This window comes from Rhinopithecus roxellana, chromosome 1 (genome assembly GCF_007565055.1).
Source record: "Rhinopithecus roxellana isolate Shanxi Qingling chromosome 1, ASM756505v1, whole genome shotgun sequence".
NCBI classification, from domain to species: Eukaryota; Metazoa; Chordata; class Mammalia; order Primates; family Cercopithecidae; genus Rhinopithecus; species Rhinopithecus roxellana.
This window is the reverse complement of record NC_044549.1, coordinates 190,544,281-190,564,387: the sequence shown is the minus strand read 5'-3', so window position 1 is coordinate 190,564,387 and position 20,107 is coordinate 190,544,281. Positions and strand designations below refer to the sequence as shown.

At 39.7% G+C, this 20,107-nt stretch overlaps 1 protein-coding gene across 1 annotated transcript in view; it reads left to right on the top strand.

Moving 5' to 3' along the window:
* The window catches only part of GK5 (glycerol kinase 5), a 68,624-nt gene that overhangs the window by 12,172 nt on the left and 36,345 nt on the right, over nt 1-20,107 (top strand). Inside the window, exons 3-4 of the mRNA XM_010378276.2 lie at nt 1,905-1,980; nt 9,604-9,697. Coding sequence (XP_010376578.1) covers nt 1,905-1,980; nt 9,604-9,697 — 170 coding nt within the window. The remainder of the gene's footprint in view (nt 1-1,904; nt 1,981-9,603; nt 9,698-20,107) is intronic.

Here is a 20,107-nt window from a genome sequence, read left to right as displayed (position 1 = left end):
TGGTCACTTGACATAAAGTGCTCTCCTGGCCAAAGCTATCGTCTAAATCTTAGTTCTTTAAGAATGTTAGAAACAGGCCGGGCGCGGTGGCTCAAGCCTGTAATCCCAGCACTTTGGGAGGCCGAGACGGGCGGATCACGAAGTCAGGAGATCGAGACCATCCTGGCTAATATGGTGAAACCCCGTCTCTACTAAAAAATACAAAAAACTAGCCGGGCGACGAGGCGGGCGCCTGTAGTCCCAGCTACTCGGGAGGCTGAGACAGGAGAATGGCTTGAACCCGGGAGGCGGAGCTTGCAGTGAGCTGAGAGCCGGCCACTGCACTCCAGCCTGGGCGGCAGAGCAAGACTCTGTCTCAAAAAAAAAAAAAAAGAATGTTAGAAACATTCTTAAACATTGAAAACATCTCAAAACATTGAAATGGCAACCTTGCTTGAGAACATGGCAAAGATTACTTGCAAATGTAAATTCTAAAAGATCTTTTACTTCATTTTTCTGGCTGAATTGCTTCTTCTCATCTTTTTGGTTTGAAATATTTCAAAGTCTATACAAAAGTTGCAAGAATAGTACCGTAAACTCTTGTATATCTTTCTTGTAGATTCAAACATTATTTGGTAATGTTTACCATTTTCTGCAAACTTTTTTCTTTCTGAACCATAGGAAAGGAGTATTTTCTCCTATAACCGCAATGCAATTATCACACTCAGGAAGTATAACATTAACACAGTATTGTTTTCTAATACTCTGTCTTCAATATTCTTTCTTGTCTTAGTGAAAACAAAAAACAAAAAAACTTATTTTTTCAATCTAGAACCCAGCCAAAGAGGAGGCACTGCATTTAGCTGTCAGTCGGCTTAGGCTCCTTTCATCTAGAGCACATTCTTATGACAGTTTTCAAAAGTACAAGCCAGTTTAGTAGCGTGTCTCTCGTTTTGAGGTTGTCTGATTGTTTCCTCCCAGTTAGATTCAGGTTGAATAACTTTAGAATACTATATGGGGGTTGATGTGTTTTCCTCAGTGCTCAAATTGAAGTTGTCCCAGATTTTCCCAGTGGGATAAATAGATTTTTAAAGAATATCACAAAAAATACTCGAGTTGCTATATTTTAAGAAATTTGGACCAAAAAGTCAATATTTTTATTTGCATCCTGGCATCAGTTTTGTTGAAAATAAGGTCTCAGCTTCAGTAATTATACTATTTTCCTTGAGAATTTTCCTTTATTGTCATTAACCAGCTTCTATTGTGATTGACCATTGCTTACATTAAGATCCAATTTTATTATTACCAAGAAAAAATAAATCTGACATACTTTGCATAGTATTTGTTTTTTTCCCAACACCTTAAACAAAAAAAAGCTAGTTTATTATTAAGAAACAACCTTTAAGGCCAGGCACAGTGGCTCACACCTGTAATCCCAGCACTTTGAGAGGCCAAGGTAGGTGGATCTCCCAGGGTCAGGAATTTGAGACCAGGCTGGCCAACATGGTGAAACCCCATCTCTACTAAAAATACAAAAAATTAGCCAGGCATGGTGGTGCACGCCTGTAATCCCAGCTACTTGGGAGGCTGAGGCATGAGAATTGCTTGAACCCAGGAGGCAGAGGTTGCAGTGAGCCAAGATTGCGCCACTGCACTCCATTCTGGGCAACAGAGTGACACTTTGTCTCAAAACAAAAAACAGCAAAACAAAAAACAAGAAACAACCTTTGTTTTCTTCAAGTAAAAAAAAAATTCTGCAGAATCATCTTAGTAATGCTTTATTTATTAATTCCAGTTGTTTTGTTAGAATGCTAAACCCAGGTATTTTTCTTAAAGATTACATTGGATTTTTTTCCATATTATAATATTGTAAAGAAAAATATCACTGGCTTTAAAACATGTATTTTATCCATCTTTACTTTTAGCTGCAGGAATACAGATGAATCAAATTGTTGGTCTTGGCATTTCAACACAGAGAGGAACTTTTATTACGTGGAACAAGTAAGTACATTTCGTGATAAGCACCCTACTGCTGGGTTCATGCCACAGTGAGTACACTGTTATGAAATCTCTGGGGAGTTTTAACTTTGTGAATTGAGAATAGTTTTGTTTGGTTAAGAGGGATGAAATAGGCCTGCTTTCTGGCTTATATGCTCGCTGCATGTCATTTGAGCTTGACTTATATAAAATAATAACCACAAAAAGATTTACTGTCATTAAAATTATCCATTTCTTTCTTTCAGGTAAGTTAGCTTTCAAACAAGCCTAGGTTGAAGATCTAAAACATTAACTTATACCTAAAGAGTCAGAGGAAGCTCACAAATTTCAGAAATACAGTACTGTGCTTATGGTTTATATTTTCAGTCTACTCTAAATTTAATATTTGTCTATGGCATATGAGACATATATACACTAAACACTGTTATAATATCATAATAGCTACTATATAGTAAACACCTGTGACAGTCCCAAGTTCCATTATCCTTACAACAAACTTACAGTTTAGGCATCATACCTGTTTTTACAGAGAAATAAGTTGTTCAAGGTTGCTCAGTGAGCAAATAGAGCCAAGATTTTAAATTGTCTTTTTGACTCAGAAGCATGTGTTCTTTACACTATCCCCATATTGCCTTCGACATGTTTCTTTCTTTTTATTTTTTCCTAAGACAGGGTCTTATTCTGTCCCCCAGGCTGGAGTGTAGTGGCATGATTACAGCTCACTACAGCCTCAACTTCCCAGGCTCAGGTGATCCTCTTTCCTTAGCCTCCCAAGTAGCTGGGACTACAAGTGCACTCCACTATGCCTGGCTAATTTTTTTGTTTTTTTGTAGAGACGGGGTTTCACCATATTGCCAAGCTGGTCTCCAATTCCTGGGGTCAAGCAATTCTCCCACCTCAGCCACCTCCCCCAGCTAGCATGTATTTCTCTGTTTCTTGGTTTAAACACACACCCACATTCCCTCCTCCTAAACACCCCCACCACATACCCACACACACCACTGTAAAATGTGTCTTTGTTAAAGCATTAGGCTCCAAAGGACATCTTGAGTTTGGGCAGTGGGAAAGAAAAGTGAGCAGAGGGAGAAAAGATGAATCTGAAAAATATAATCAGGGTGAATTCACAAGGACTTGGCTTCTAATTCAGTATTAGGCAAGAAGAAGAAATTTGAATTTACCAATACTGCTGGCCCTGATGTTTGGGCCGTTTGATAGAAATCATAGAGAATATAAGGAGGAATGGGTTGGGTAGTAGAGTAGGTAGAAGGAGAAATGATAAAATATTTGGTTTTGGACATGTAAATGTGGAGATATCTCAGAGGTGACTAGAACATTGGTTTAATTTGGACTCTCAAGAGGCATAGCATATCTCCATCAGATAGTTTCTTTTTATTTTCATTTTTGGGGGACGAGGTCTTCACTTTGCTACCCAGGCTGGAGTACAGTGGCATGATCATAGCTCACTGCAGCTTCAAACTTCTGGGATCGAGGGATCCTCCCATGTCAGCCTCCCAAGTAGCTAGGACTATAGGTGTGTACCACACTATGGCTGGCTAATTTTTAAAATTTTTATAGAAATGGAGTCTCACCACGTTGCCTAGGCTGCTCTTGAACTCTGAGCCTCAAGTGATCTGCCTGCCTTGGTGTCCCAAAGCGCTGGGATTACAGGCGTGACCCACCATGCTCGGCCCAGTACTGTTTTTTTTCATGGCATAATGCATCTCAGATTGATGCCTACATCTACAGTTCTTCTGTGCCTACTCCACCCCCCAGCACTGTCCTTGGTTATGGCAAATCTTAAATAGTAGTATATTGTCAGATGAAGGGATAAATGAATTCAACTTACCTGTACACATAAGGTATCTAATCTTAGTGACACTGTTGACATTTTGAGCTAAATAATTCATTGTGGTGGGGACTGTCCTGTGGTGTTGCAGATGTTTAGCAGCATCCCTGGCCTCTACCCACTAGATGTCAGTAGCACCCCAGCCCACCTCACCACCATTTGTACCAACCACAAATGTCTCAAAACATTGCTAAATGTCCCCTGGGGACACCCCCAGTTTGGAACCATTGGTGTAGATGAAGTCTCAAAAAATAATGTGTTCTCTGGTAGAGATTATGTGAAGAAAAGAAAAGCAAGCTAAGGATTTGGACTGTGGGTTCCCCCCACCAAATTTAAAGTGAGTCAGGGAAGAAAAAGCCAGCAAAGCAGGACCGACGCTAATCTGGGAAGTGGATGGATGAAAGTGGAGGGAAGAGTGTTCTCAGGGAAAGAACTGATTGGATGTGTCACATTTACTTGGCCATTGGCCCCAGTGATTGCTTTCATCAGGACCTGGCTACCATATCACTCATAACAGGAAGGTCAGAATATTAGGAAGCAAAGTTTTTGTCTGATGCTAGGACAATACATCACTGTTAGAAGGTATAGAAAAGTTAGATTTCAAGACAGTTCACTTTCCTTACTGGTGGTGTTGTTGTTGTAGAAGGATACGTCTTCTGCCTAAAACAATTCACTGTGAGTTTTTTTCTTATCTTGGCTGTCCTTTTTCCTTTTTTGAAATGTTTGTATTCTTTCATGAGTTTTGGTAACATTCTTTGCTTGTGGAAACTGCAATAGTGGATATTTTTTGAAAAATAACTGAAAGGCTTTGTGCTTCTTTTACATTAAAATAATGGAGCCTATTCTGCTCATTGGGCCCCAGGGAGCCAATGTGGTGTATGATGCTGACAGATTCCACAAGAGCCCTAGCAAACAGCGGGGACACAACACAGATGGGCACAACGCAGGGCCAGCCAGAAGCACTTCTTGTTCATTTGTGAGAGAAAAGGGGAGACAGACTAGACGCTGTGGAAAAACCTATTGTTCGTTCCAATCCTGGCCAGCAGCTCCTCCTCCCAGCTTGTTGTTTTTTTCCTCCTGCATCTATGGTGTATTTCTGTCGTCATGGCCGTAGAAACATTATTTTCCTCACAGTTGCTGTCAGGAGGTCTAAAACTTTGAACTTTGTTTCTGTTTTTCTCCTTGTCTCTCCCCCATCCCCGCTTTAGGGACCAGGAAACTTACTAAATTTTTTCAGTCTTTGAACTTTCTTCATGTTCTTCAGGTTAAGCTTTTTTTCCAATATATTCCAAAAGTGGTGTGTTTAGCCTGCTTTCTAAAATAACTCTAACTGATATCGCTTCCATTTTGGTTCTTTTAAATTCCTTTTGTTCTAAAAAAAAAATCGCGAGCTGTTTTGTTTCTTTAGTCACTGTGTCTGTTGAGGGAGATTTCTGCCAGCTAACTTCAGATCAGGGTGTGTGCCAATTAGCAACAAAAACTGTGAGTCACGGGAACCGGGATTCACTCTTAACTGTTTGAGGGCTCACAGGGAGTAATGCACCGTGCTGGGGGCTGCACTGCATATACAGATGAATAAGAATACCAGCCCTAATTTACAATCTCATTATGTAGGTACACAAATTACTCTATATTCCCATTGTATAAAATAGATTTTTTTTTTTTTTTTTTTTTTTTTTTTTTTAGGCGGAGTCTCGCTCTGTCGCCCAGACTGGAGTGCAGTGGCACAATCTCGGCTCACTGCAAGCTCTGCCTCCCGGGTTCACGCCATTCTCCTGCCTCAGCCTCCCGAGTAGCTGGGACTACAGGCGCCCGCCACCTCGCCCGGCTAGTTTTTTGTATTTTTAGTAGAGACGGGGTTTCACCATGTTAGCCAGGATGGTCTCGATCTCCTGACCTCGTGATCCACCCGTCTCGGCCTCCCAAAGTGCTGGGATTACAGGCTTGAGCCACCGCACCCGGCCATAAAATAGATTTTTATTGTAGTATTTGATGCTTACATTAATGAGTCATACCAACTACTTATGACATAAAATATATTAAGAGCCACAGAATGGTGTAAAGTGTTAGAAGGGTTTAAGACAATTAATTTACAATATTGCCATTTACACTTTTCCTTCATTTTTCCTTGTATTGTTGATAGAGATAAACCCAAGTCAATGCTGAGTGAATATTAGAATATATGCTATTACTTGAAAATCAGTATTCTAGATTGTCTGGTTCCATGTTATAAATTAATGAGGCCACTTTCATCTTGTGATTTTCTCTCTCCCCCTCATTGTTCTTCAGTCACACTAGCCTTTCAGTTCTTCTAAGACATGCTTCATCTTGCTCTAGGACCTTTGAACATATAGCACATTTTGTTGGGAATGTTCATTCTTCTGATTCCTTCTCATCCTTCAGAGCTAAGATCCATTGTCATTTCTCAAGCCTTCCCTGACCACCACACAGGGGCCATCTGTTGAATACTCTCATGGCACCTCTATCCTTTATAGGACATATTCCGGCTGTAAGTGAGCAACTGAGTATTTGATTATTTGTTTAAATTCCCTGCTAGAAAATACAGTCATAAGAGCAAAAGTGCTATGTGTGTCTGTTCATAGCTGTGTACCCGACTCCTGGTACAAATTGCCTTATAAATATTTGCTGAAACCAGTGATTGAACATTAGATTTAAGTGTGTAAGTATGTGTTATTGTAGAATGGGTCTGAAGAATTATATATCAGTAGATTTTATCTTTATCAAACACAATCTGATCTTTGACAAAGGTGCTAAAACCAGCCAGTGGAAAAAGAATAGTTTTTTCAACAAATGGTGCTGGGAAAACTGAACATTCACATGCATAAGAATTAAATTGGACCCTTACCTAATACTATTTACAAAAATGAACCCCAAAATGCATCAAAGACCTAAATGTAAAAGCTTTAACTCTAAACTAAAAACTCTTAGAAGAAAAAAGGAGAAAATCATCATCATGACTTTGGATTTGGCAGTGATTCCTTAAATGACATCGAAAGCACAGTTAACGAAACAAAAAATAGATAAATTGGACTTTATATATCAAAGGACATTTATTTTTTCATTTGTTTATGATGATTAATTTTTCAGTTTTCTTAACTATTAGAACTCTCCAAAGTAGAAAAATTACCCTAAATTTAATTATAAATAATAAGTAAGCTATGTTAAAATTAATTTGATGTAATGTGCAATTTGTATTTTAAAAATATGTCTGAAAAACTTTAGTCATTGATACCTAGTGTGCAGTTAGACTTCAGAAAACCACCTGCAGCATGTAACATGGAAGGTGTCTTGGTAGGTTTGGTTTGTAATTTCATCCAAGATGGAGGACTAAAACAATAGGAAATCACTCCTCTGATTTGTACTCTTTTTTTTTTTTTTTTTTTTTTTTTTTTTTTTTTTTTGAGATGGAGTCTTGCTCTGTCACCCAGGCTGGAGTGCTGTGGCCAGATCTCAGCTCACTGCAAGCTCTGCCTCCCGGGTTCCCGCCATTCTCCTGCCTCAGCCTCCCGGGTAGCTGGGACTACAGGCGCCCGCCACCTCGCCCGGCTAGTTTTTTGTAGTTTTTAGTAGAGACGGGGTTTCACCGTGTTAGCCAGGATGGTCTCGATCTCCTGACCTCGTGATCCGCCCGTCTCGGCCTCCCAAAGTGCTGGGATTACAGGCTTGAGCCACCGCGCCCGGCCCTGATTTGTACTCTTGATAATGGTGACCATTTGGATTTCTAAAGGGAAGAGAAGTAACATGCTCATGATCTAGGTAAATGTTGCAATTTCCATTAATAAAGGTAAAAAACAGGACCCTATCAACAGAGTGAAAAGACAACTCATGGAATGGGAGAAAATATTTGCAAACTGTAACCTCGAAGCATGTAACATATTAATCCCTAATCCCTAGTAAGGGATTAATATCTAGAATATGTAAATAATTCCTACAATTCAACAACAAGAAAACAACAACTCAGTTAATAAATGGACAAAGGACTTGAGTAATATACAGATGGTCAGTAAGCACACACAAAGATGCTCAATGTCATTAGTAATTAGGGAATTGCAAATTAAAACCATAATGAGATGCCACTTCACACCCACTAGAATGGTGATAATTTCTAAAAAAGGAAGATAAGTGCTGGTGAGGATTTGGAAAAATTGGAACCTTCATACATTGTTGGTAGAAATGTAAAATTGTGCAATGACTGTGGAAAACAGTTTGCCAGTTCCTCAAAAAGTTAAACATAGAATTACTATATGACCCAGCAGTTCCACTCCTAGGTATATACCTAAAAAAAATTGAAAACAAAGACTCAAACAGATACTTCACACCAATATTAAAGCAGCAGTAATCACAATAGCCAAAGGGTAGAAACAACCCAAGTGTGTACCAACAGATGAAGTGATAAACAATATGTAGTATATAGATACAGTGAAATATTGTTCAGCCATAAAATGGAATAAAGTTCTGATACATGCTACAACATGGACCAATCTAGAAAACATTGCACTAAGTGAAGTAAGCCAAATATAAAAGAACAAATATTGTATAATTCTACTTATGTATGATCTACCTGGAATAGGCAAATGTAGAGAGACTGAAAATAGAATAGGGGCTATAAGGGATGGGGTGAGGAAGGAATGGGGAGTGATTTCCTAATTGTTACAGAGCTTCTCTTTGGGGTGATGAGAGTTTTAGAAACAGTGGTGATGGTTGCACAACGTTGTGAATGTACTTACTGCCACTAAATTGTACACATAAAATAGGTAAAATGGTAAATCTCATATTATGTATATTTTGCCACAATTTTTTTTTTTAAGTTAAGTATTAGAGAGTGCAATGGCAAGCTGTTAGTTAAAGTAATAGACCATGGGATCTGGGAAAGTAACCAAAGTTAGAAGTGGTTGGTCGGAAGAAAAGGGAATGTTTGAGGGATTAAAGGTTGCAGTGAGTTGGAAGGCCAGGTGTTTAAGGAGTAAGATTGAGAAAACTGAAAACTTTTATTCCTATGTGCTGACTAATATTGGAACATTAGACTTTCAGTGGTAGAACATGTAAAGGTAAGGATATAACCATGGGTGTGGAATGCTTAAGTAGAGTAGAGAATGAGTCTTAGTAATTGAACATGGTTCAAGTCACACAGGGGGAGGCCTGGAGTTGGGGTAGAAAGCAAGCTTGACTTGGATGTTGATTAGTAGATGCCAGTGGTTGATTTGCAGGAGCCTCAAAGGAAAAATGATTATTTTTTTTACTTCTGTATTTCTTAGCTCTGTGCTTTTATTGTAGTATTGACCCAAGTTTTGTTGAATTTCTATTTATTGGAGAGATTTTGGTAAGCATGTTAGGTTGCCAATGGCTAAGCCAATCCTAAAGTTAACCGGTGTAGAACTAGGCTCAGGCAATATTTCAGCTCTTCCACAGGTCAGAGGTTTTTACTGGATTATGTGTATCAGGATAAGTGCAATAAAGGGGAATAGCATTGGCTTTTTAAAAATTTGCCTTTAAAGTGTCTTTAAAGAGCAGGTCTTCAAAGGCCTTTTCCTTAGTTTTGGTTTTGGAAGTATATACATTTCAGACTATATGTCACATAATTGTTGTGCAGTGTTGGTTGAACTTATAAAATCCAGAAAAAATCATTCAGAAAGGCACATCTAACTAAATTATACTTTGCAATTACAGTATGGCCTCTAATTTTGTTTTCTCTTATGGCACACCTTTAACATAGTCTCTGATTTATGCTGGGTCTCAAAATACTGTTTTATTCTTTCTAGGAAAACAGGAAATCATTTTCACAACTTTATAAGTTGGCAAGACTTAAGAGCTGTTGAACTTGTAAAATCTTGGAATAATTCTCTTCTAATGAAGGTAATCTATTTCTTCTGTGATTTGGATATTATTTTGTTTTTCTGTAAATGTCCCTTAATTGTAGACTTAATTGTATTATTTCCTACCTATTTTGTTTTAGGACATTAAGAAGACATATGCACACACTCCCCATTCCAGTGAAGTTTAATAATAGTCAATCAAAGGTGTATGTAGTAGACTTGTACCTCAGGAAGTTCTAAGGAGGTTTGTTGTGGACCAGAGTTTCACATGTTAGTGAGAATTTGTGTTTCTCTTCTTGAGAAATGGAAAAGATACAGACTAGATGAATGAAGTGCCCAAATTTCATCTTTTATAAAAGCTCAGGATGGATATTGAGATATTATAGATAACTAGCAGACTATTACAAGCTCTTATCATTACAGGTGTGATGGCTCACGCCTGTAATCTCAACACTTTGGAAGGCTGAGGCAGGGGGATTGCTTGAGGCCAGAAGTTCAAGACCAGCTTGGGCAATATGCTAAGACCTCATCTCTACAAATAATGCAAAATTAGCTGAACATGGTGGTATGGACCTGTAGTCCCTGCTACTTGGTAGGCTGCAGTGAGAGGATTGTTTGAGCCCAGGAGTTCGAGGCTGCAGTGATTGCCACTGCACTCCAGGGTACTCTGTCTGGGTGACACAGTGAGATCCTGGCTCAAAGTCAATAACACCAAATTATGCCTGATACATAGTAGGCATTAGTAAATGACAATGATGATGGTGACAGTGACAATAGCAACATCATGAAATCATCTGTTCTTCAGTTATTTGTCTCAAATTTGCCCTCACTCCTGAATGTGAGATTACCGAATCAAAGGGTAAACACAGTTTTCCAGCTCCCTAAATGGTGTCAGACCTACAGTATTTTATGTCATAATCAATATTCCATATTAATTATTTTATTTTATTTTTATTTTTATTTTTAGATGGAGTCTTGCTCTGTCACCCAGGCTGGAGTGCAGTGGCGTGATCTCGGCTCACTGCAACCTCTGCCTCCTGGGTTCACGTGATTCTCCTGCCTCAGCCTCCCAAGTAGCTGGGACTACAGGCATGTGCCACCATGCCCAGCTACTTTTTGTATTGTTAATAGAGACGGGGTTTCACTGTATTAGTCAGGATGGTCTCGATCTTCTGACCTGATGATCCACCCGCCTTGGACTCCCAAAGTGCTGGGATTACAGGCGTGAGCCACCACGCTTGTCCCATATTAATTATTTTAGTACTTCTAATGCCTCACAGTTAAGTACCTTCTCTGCTAGTGTACTGGTACCAGATGGAGCCCCAGAGGAGTGTCTAGAGCATCAGTTTTACTTGACAAGTATTTGATAATATTAATTTAATGTGAAAACAAATATGAATATATTATAGAATGTAACAGCAATGCATGAGTGAAACAATTTTGCCAGAATCTCACCTGAATTGATTATCCTTTTTGATAGTTTAATATAGAAAAATGTACCTTCCTGCAGTAACTTGTGAGAGAGATGCTGTTAACAAGAAGGACACAGTAATTAAGGGAGTTAAAAGTGGTTATAAGGAAATGTCATGAACCCTCAATTGTATAATTTTAAATTATGCAATTTATAATCTATAATTTTATATCTTAATATATAATTTTAGTTTTTTTTTTTTTTTTTTTTGAGACTGAGTCTCGCTCTGTCGCCCGGGCTGGAGTACGGTGGCCGATCTCAGCTCACTGCAAGTTCCGCCTCCTGGGTTTACGCCATTCTCCTGCCTCAGCCTCCCGAGTAGCTGGGACTACAGGCGCCCACCACTTCGCCCGGCTAGTTTTTTGTATTTTTTAGTAGAGACAGGGTTTCACCGTGTTAACCAGGATGGTCTCGATCTCCTGACCTCGTGATCTGCCCGTCTCGGCCTCCCAAAGTGCTGGGATTACAGGCTTGAGCCACCGCGCCCGGCCTAATTTTAGTTTTAATAGTTCATCAGACATTCTTTAAGTTAGTCATTGAGGTGTTTAACACTTATTACTTTGAAAAAATATTGCGATTTGAAAAGAAAAATTGTGATTTTAAAACATTTACTTCCATAATATGTCTCATATTTCAGATCTTTTTTGTTTGTTTGTTTTGAGACAGAGTCTCCCTCTGTCACACAGGCTGGCGTGCAGTGGTGCAATCTCAGCCCACTGCAACCTCCACCTCCCAAATTTAAGCAATTCTCCTTCCTCAACCTCCCGGGTAGCTGAGATTAGAGGCGCACGCCACCATGCCTGGCTAATTTTTGTGTTTTTAGTAGAGACAGGATTTCATCATATTGGTCAGGCTGGTGTTGAACTCCTGACCTCACGTGATCCGCCCGCCTCAGCCCCCTAAAGTGCTGTAATTACAGGTCTGAACCACCATGCCTAGCCTCAGATTTCAAATCATAATGCAGAACTGTGACCTCAAGCAGAAAACTGAGCATTTAAAGCACTTTTGTCTACTTGATATTGAACATGCGCAGATGAAAGTTTTGGTTCTCTTAGCAAAAAAATTTACACAAACACAGGCTTTCACAGTTTAGCACACATAATTCTAGAGCCTGTCCCGGCAGTGAAGGAGCCCCACTTTGCAGTCATCCCTTTCCAGTTGCTAATGGTTTGACTGTGGCCCTTGGAAATGTTTAGTGTTTTTGCCAGAACGGGCAGCAATGTCATTAGTTTGGCCAAGGCTAGTCCGAAGCAAAATGGTGAAGTAATTGAGGTGTGTTTGCAATCTCTTGCCACTGTTGCTTTCCTCCAGTCTCCCCAGATGCCCGGTCTTCCTCTTACTGTTTTTCTTATTCTTGCCTAATGATTGCTAAGGCTTTCTTCTCTTTGCTGTTAGTATAAAAGCCCAACTCCTTACCAAGGTTTGGCTCTTTCTGCAGTTCTGACCACTTCCTAGACCTCTTTCTTCCTGAAGTTGCTAAAGATTAGCAACTCCATCTTTGCCAGCCTTTTTCGTTCTTATAGCACTCAAGCCCTTTCTTACCTTAAGGCCATTGTACATACATGGGGTCTCTCTGCCATCATGGCTGGATCTTTCTCATCCTTCAGGGTCCAGCTCATGTGGCACATCTGGGAGCCCTTCCCTGCCACCCTACTTAAAGGAACCCCCTTGCCCTCAATCTCTTATGTTGCCCTTTGTTTCCTTCATTGTACTTACTAAATTTCAAAGATTCTGAGATATACATTTTTTAAGCTGAAAATTAATTGGAAATAATTATAGATTCACATGCAGTTGTAAGAAACAGTACAAAGATCCCTTAGACTCTTTGCGCTTTCTCCCAATGGTAACATTTTGAAAAACTATAGCATAACACCACAACCAGGACACTGACATTAATACAATTCATATATTTTATTAGGATTTCCCCAGTTTTACTGTATATTTCTCTGTATGTGTGTGTGTATGTGTATGTGGGTAAATTCTATACAGTTTTTTCCTATCTATAGGTTCATCTGTTCCTATCTGAACAGTTCATCACTACAATGATCTCTTGTGTTGTTCTTTTGTAACTATATCCACCACTCTCCTATACACCTCCCTACCCTCTCTCATTCCTAGCTCCTGGCAACCACTAATCTGTCCTCCATTTTTAAAAAGTTCTAATTTGAAAAATGTTATAGACATAGGATTATACTTTTAAATATATAACCTTTTGGGATTTGCTTTTTTCACTTAGTATAATTCCCTGGAGATTCATTCAAGTTGTTGCCTGTATCAGTAGTTTGTTCCTTGCTATTGCTGAGTTGTATTCAATAGTACAGCTGTATCACAGTTTATTTAACCATTCACTTGTTGAAGGACTTCTGTGCTGATTCTAGTTTTTGGCTATTACAAATAAAGCTTTTATGAATGTTCTTTGTATAGAATTTTCTGTGAATGTAATTTTTCATTTCTCTGGGATAAAAATCTCAAGGTCATATGGTAATGCAGGTTTTCTTTCGTAAGAAACTGCCAAACTATTTTGAAGAGTGACTATACCATTTACTTTCCCATCAGCAATGTATAAGTTATATTTTAACATCTCTGAAATCAGGATGCATTTCTTAGTAGCATGTTAAATAATGATTCATTTTACAGTCTGTCTTCTTAAATCATCTTATTTATTGACTTGATTGCTTATTTGTCTTCTCACTAGAATGTAAATTTTTAAAAAACAAGAATTCTGCCCATATTGTTCAATTTGTTTTTATAAGGCCTAGCAACAGTCCTTGGTATGCTAGAAGTTACTCAGTAAATATTCATTAGATATATGAATGAAGATGCTAATTGTTTATATGTTGTCTGCAAGTGCAGGTATTGGAGCTTGTAATATTTTTGTATGACCTCCCTACACATTCCGAGGTTATCTACATTTTAACAGAAGATCTCAGAAGTGTCCTAAATCTAATTTTTTATGAGAATAGTGTAGTGTGTATAAAGAGGAATAGCCCATTTCAGTTTAAATTATTTCTTATAACAAATCAGAAGAAGGCTTATGGGTGGTCACTTTAAATACTTTTAAAAAGTCTTATGTTTTAATAAATAATATGGGTTGGGTGGTTCCAAGATGGCCGAATAGGAACAGCTCCAGGCTACAGGTCCCAGAGTGAGTGATGCAGAAGATGGCTGATTTCTGCATTTCCAACTGAGGTACCAGGTTCATCTCACTGGGGTGTGTCGGACAGTGGGTGGAGGACAGTGGGTGCAGCCCACCGAGCGAGAGCCGAAGCAGGGCAAGGCATAGCCTCACCCAGGAAGCACAAGGGTAAGGGAATTCCCTTTCCTAGCCAAGGGAAACCGTGACACACAGCACCTGGAAAATCAGGTCATTCCCTCCCTAATACTGTGCTTTTCCAAGGGTCTTAGCAAATGGCACACCAGGAGACTATATCCGGCGCCTGGCTCTGAGGGTCCCACGCCCACGGAGCCTCCCTCATTGCTAGCACAGCAGTCTGAGATCTAACTGCAAGGTGGTAGCAAGGCTGGGAGAGGGGTACCCGCCATTGCTGAGGCTTGAGTAGGTAAGCAAAGAGGACTGGAAGCTCCAACTGCGTGGAGCCCACCACAGCTCAAAAAGGCCTGCCTGCCTCTGTAGACTCCACCTCTGGGGACAGGGCATAGCCAAACAAAAGGCAGCAGAAACCCCTGCAGATTTAAATGTCCCTGTCTGACAGCTTTGAAGAGAGTAGTGGTTCTCCCAGCACGGAGTTTGAGATCTGAGAATGGACAGACGGCCTCCTCAAGTGGGTCCCTGACCCCCGAGTAGCCTAACTGGGAGGCATCCCCCAGTAGGGGCAGACTGACACCTACATGGCCGGGTACCCCTCTGTGACGAAGCTTCCAGAGGAATGATCAGGCAGCAGCATTTACTGTTCAGCAATATTCACTCTTCTGCAGCTTCTGCTGCTGATACCCAGGCAAACAGGGTCTGGAGTGGACCTCGAGCCAACTCCAACAGACCTGCAGCTGAGGTCCTGTTAGAAGGAAAAGTAACAAACAGAAAGGACATCCACACCAAAACCCCATCTGTACGTCACCATCATCAAAGACCAAAGGTAAATAGCACCACAAAGATGGAGAAAAAACAGAGCAGAAAAGCTGAAAATTCTAAAAATCAGAGCACCTCCTTTCCTCCAAAGGAATGCAGCTCCTTGCCAGCAATGGAACAAAGCTGGATGGAGAATGACTTTGACGAGTTGAGAGAAGAAGGCTTCAGACAATCACACTTCTCTGAGCTAAAGGAGGAAGTTTGAATCCATCACAAAGAAGCTAAAAACCTTGAAAAAAGATTAGACAAATAGCTAACTAGAGAAGTCCTTAAATGACCTGATGGAGCTGAAAACCATGGCACAAGAACTATGTGATGAATGCACAAGCTTCAGTAACCGATTTGATCAACTGGAAGAAAGGGCATCAGTGATTGAAGAACAAATGAATGAAATGAAGCGAGAAGGTTAGAGAAAAAAGAGTAAAAAGAAATGAACAAAACCTCCAATAAATATGGGGCTATGTGAAAAGACCAAATCTACATCTGATTGGTGTACCTGAAAGTGACGGGGAGAATGGAAACAAGTTGGAACATACTCTTCAGGATATTATCCAGGAGAACTTCCCCAACCTAGCAAGGCAGGCCAACATTCAAATTCAGGAAATACAGAGAACGCCACAAAGATACTCCTCAAGAAGAGCAACTCCAAGACACATAATTGTCAGATTCACCAAAGCTGAAATGAAGGAAAAAATGTTAAGGGCAGCCAGACAGAAAGATCAGGTTACCCACCAAGGGAAGCCCATCAGACTAACAGTGGATCTCTTGGCAGAAACTCTACAAGCCAGAAGAGAGTGGGGGCCACTATTCAACACTCTTAAAGCAAAGAATTTTCAACCCAGAATTTCATATCCAGCCAAACTAAGTTTCATAAGTGAAGGAGAAATAAAATTCTTTACAGACAAGCAAATGCTGAGAGATTTTGTCACCACCAGGCCTGCCCTACAAGAGCTCCTGAAGGAAGCACTAAACATGGAAAGGAACAACTGGTACCAGCCACTGCAAAAACATGCCAAGATGTAAAGACCAGGAGGAAGAAACTGCATGCTAGGAAGAAACTGCATCAACTAATGAGCAAAATAACCAGCTAACATCATAATGACAGGATCAAATTCACACATAACAATATTAACCTTAAATGTAAATGGGCTAAATGCTCCAATTAAAAGACACAGATTGGCAAATTGGCAAATTGGATAAAGAGTCAAGACTCATCAGTGTGCTGTATTCAGGAGACCCATCTCATGTGTAGAGACACACATAGGCTCAAAATAAACCAATGGAGGAAGATCTACCAAGCAAATGGAAGACAAAAAAAGGCAGGGGTTGCAATCCTAGTCTCTGATAAAACAGACTTTAAACCGTCAAAGATCAAAATAATCAAATAGATGCAATAAAAAATGATAAAGGAGATATCACCACCGACCCCACAGAAATACAAACTACCATCAGAGAATACTATAAACACCTCCGTGCAAATAAACTAGAAAATCTAGAAGAAATGGATAAATTTCTGGACACATACACTCTCCCAAGACTGAACCAGGAAGAAGTTGAATCCCTGAACTTCTCTGAAATTGAGGCTCTGAAATTGAGGCAATAATTAATAGCCTACCAACAAAAAAAGTACAGGACCAGGCGGATTCACAGCCAAATTCTACCAGAGATACAAAGAGGAGCTGGTACCATTCTTTCTGAAACTATTCCAATCAATAGAAAAAGAGGGAATCCTCCCTAACTCATTTTATGAGGCCAGCATCATCCTGATACCAAAGCCTGGCAGAGACACAACAAAAAAAAGAGAATTTTAGACCAATATTCCTGATGAACATTGATGCGAAAATCTTCAATAAAATACTGGCAAACCGAATCCAGCAGCACATCAAAAAGCTTATCCGCTATAATCAAGTGGGCTTCATCCCTGGGATGCAAGGCTGGTTCAGCATACACAAATCAGTAAATGTAATCCATCATATCAACAGAACCAAAGACAAAAACCACATGATTATCTCAATAGATGCAGAAAAGGCCTTTGACAAAATTCAACAGCCCTTCATGTGAAAAGCTCTCAATAAATTCGGTGTTGATGGAACGTATCTCAAAATAATAAGAGCTATTTATGACAAGCCCACAGCCAATATCATACTGAATGGGCAAAAACTGGAAGCATTCTCTTTGAAAACTGGCACAAGACAGGGATGCTCTCTCTCACTACTCCTATTCAGCATAGTGTTGGAAGTTCTGGCGAGGGCATTCAGGCAGGAGAAATAAATAAAGGGTATTCAGTTAGGAAAAGAGGAAGTCAAATTGTCCCTGTTTGCAAATGACATGATTATATATTTAGAAAACCCCATTGTCTCAGCCCAAAATCTCCTTAAGCTGATAAGCAACTTCAGCAAAGTCTCAGGATAGAAAATCAATGTGCAAAAATCACAAGCATTCCTATACATCAATAATAGACAAACAGAGAGCCAAATCATGAGTGAACTCCCATTCATAATTACTTCAAATAGAATAAAATACCTTGGAATCCAACTTACAAGGGATGTGAAGGACCTCTTCAAGGAGAACTACAAACCACTGTTCAGTGAAATAAAAGAGGACACAAACAAATGGAAGATCATTCCATGCTCATGTATGGGAAGAATCAGTATCGTGAAAATGGCCATATTGCCCAAGGTAATTTATAGGTTCAATGCCATCACCATTAAGCTACCAATGACTTTCTTCACAGAATTGGAAATAACTACTTTAAAGTTCATATGGAACCAAAAAAGAACCCGCATTGCCAAGACAATCCTAAGCCAAAAGAACAAAGCTGGAGGCATCACGCTACCTGACTTCAAACTATACTACAAGGCTACAGTAACCAAAACAGCATGGTACTGGTACCAAAACAGAGATATAGACCAATGGAACAGAACAGAGCCTTCAGAAATAATACCACACATCTACAACTATCTGATCTTTGACAAACCTGACAAAAACAGGAGATGGGGAAAGGATTCTCTATTTAATAAATGGTGCTGGGAAAATTGGCTAGCTATAAGTAGAAAGCTGAAACTGGATCCCTTCCTTACACCTTATACAAAAATTAATTCAAGATGGATTAGAGATTTAAATGTTAGACCTAAAACCATAAAAACCCTAGAAGAAAACCTAGGCAATACCATTCAGGACATAGGCATGGGCAAGGGCTTCATGTCTAAAATACCAAAAGCAGTGGCCACAGAAGCCAAAATTGACAAATGGGATCTAATTAAACTAAAGAGCTTCTGCACAGCAAAAGAAACTACCATCAGAGTGAATAGGCAGCCCACAGAATGGGAGAACATTTTTGCAATCTACCCATCTGACAAAGGGCTAATATCCAGAACCTACAAAGAACTCGAACATATTTGCAAGAAAAAACCCCATCAAAAATTGGGCAAAGGATATGAACAGACACTTCTCAAAAGAAGACATTTATACAGCCAACAGACACATGAAAAAATGCTTATCATCACTCACCATAAGAGAAATGCAAATCAAAAAAACAATGAGATACCATCTCATACCAGCTAGAATGGTGGTCATTAAAAAATCAGGAAACAGCAGGTGCTGGAGAGGATGTGGAGAAACAGGAACACTTTTACACTGTTGGTGGGACTGTAAACTAGTTCAACCATTGTGGAAGACAGTATGGCAATTCCTCAAGGATCTAGAACTAGAAATACTATTTGACCCAGCCATCCCATTACTGGGTATATACCCAAAGGATTATAAGTCATGCTGCTATCAAGACACATGCACAGATGTGTTTATTGTGGCAGTATTCATAATAGCAAAGACTTGGAACCAACCCAAAGGTCCGTCAGTGACAGACTGGATTAACAAAATGTGGCACATATACACCATGGAATACTATACAGTCGTAAAAAAGGATGAGTTCATGTCCTTTGTAGGGACATGGATGCAGCTGGAAACCATCATTCTCAGCAAACTGTGGCAAGGACAGAAAACCAAACACCGCATATTCTCACTCATAGGTGGGAATTGAACAGTGAGAACACTTGGACACAGGAAGGGGAACATCACATACCAGGGCCTGTCGTGCGGTGGGGGAAGGGGGAGGGATACCATTAGGAGATACACCTAATATAAATGAAGCGTTAATGGGTGCAGCACACCAACATGGCACATGTATACATGTGTAACAGACCTGCACGTTGTGCACATGTACCCTAGAACTTAAAGTATAATTTAAAAAGCAAAAGAAAACAAAACAAAAATAAATAATGTGAAAAATTTATATGCCATGTAAAATATAAAGAAATGACCAGGCGCAGTGGTTAACGCCTGTAATCTCGGCACTTTGGGAGGCCGAGGTGGGCGGATCACCTGAATTCAGGAGTTCGGGACCAGCCTGGCCAACATGGTGAAACCTTATCTCTACTAAAAATACAAAAATTAGCCAGGCGTGGTGGTCCACGTCTGTTATCCCAGCTACTTGGGAGGCTAAGGGAGGAGAATTGATTGAACCTCAGAGGCGGAGGTTGCATTGCGCTGAGATTGCACCATTGCACTCCAGCCCTCTAAGCAAAAAAATGTAAGCCTGGGGAACAGAGTGAGACTCTGTCTCAAAAAACCAAAAAACCAAAAACCATATGTATGTGTGTGTGTGTGTTTATATATGTATATATAAATAAAAATGAAGAAGGTGTGAGCACTGAATAAGATGAGAAGGAAGTTAAAAGGACAAGACTGAAAAAGAGAACTGAGTGTACAAATTTTCTTAATTGATGTGTTATCAATTAAAAGTGAAAGAAAAAAATTTTTATTACTATTTTTCACAAATAAACCAAAATCTTTAAATTTATTTTGGGAAGTGAGGTAGGATTAACAAAAGTGGG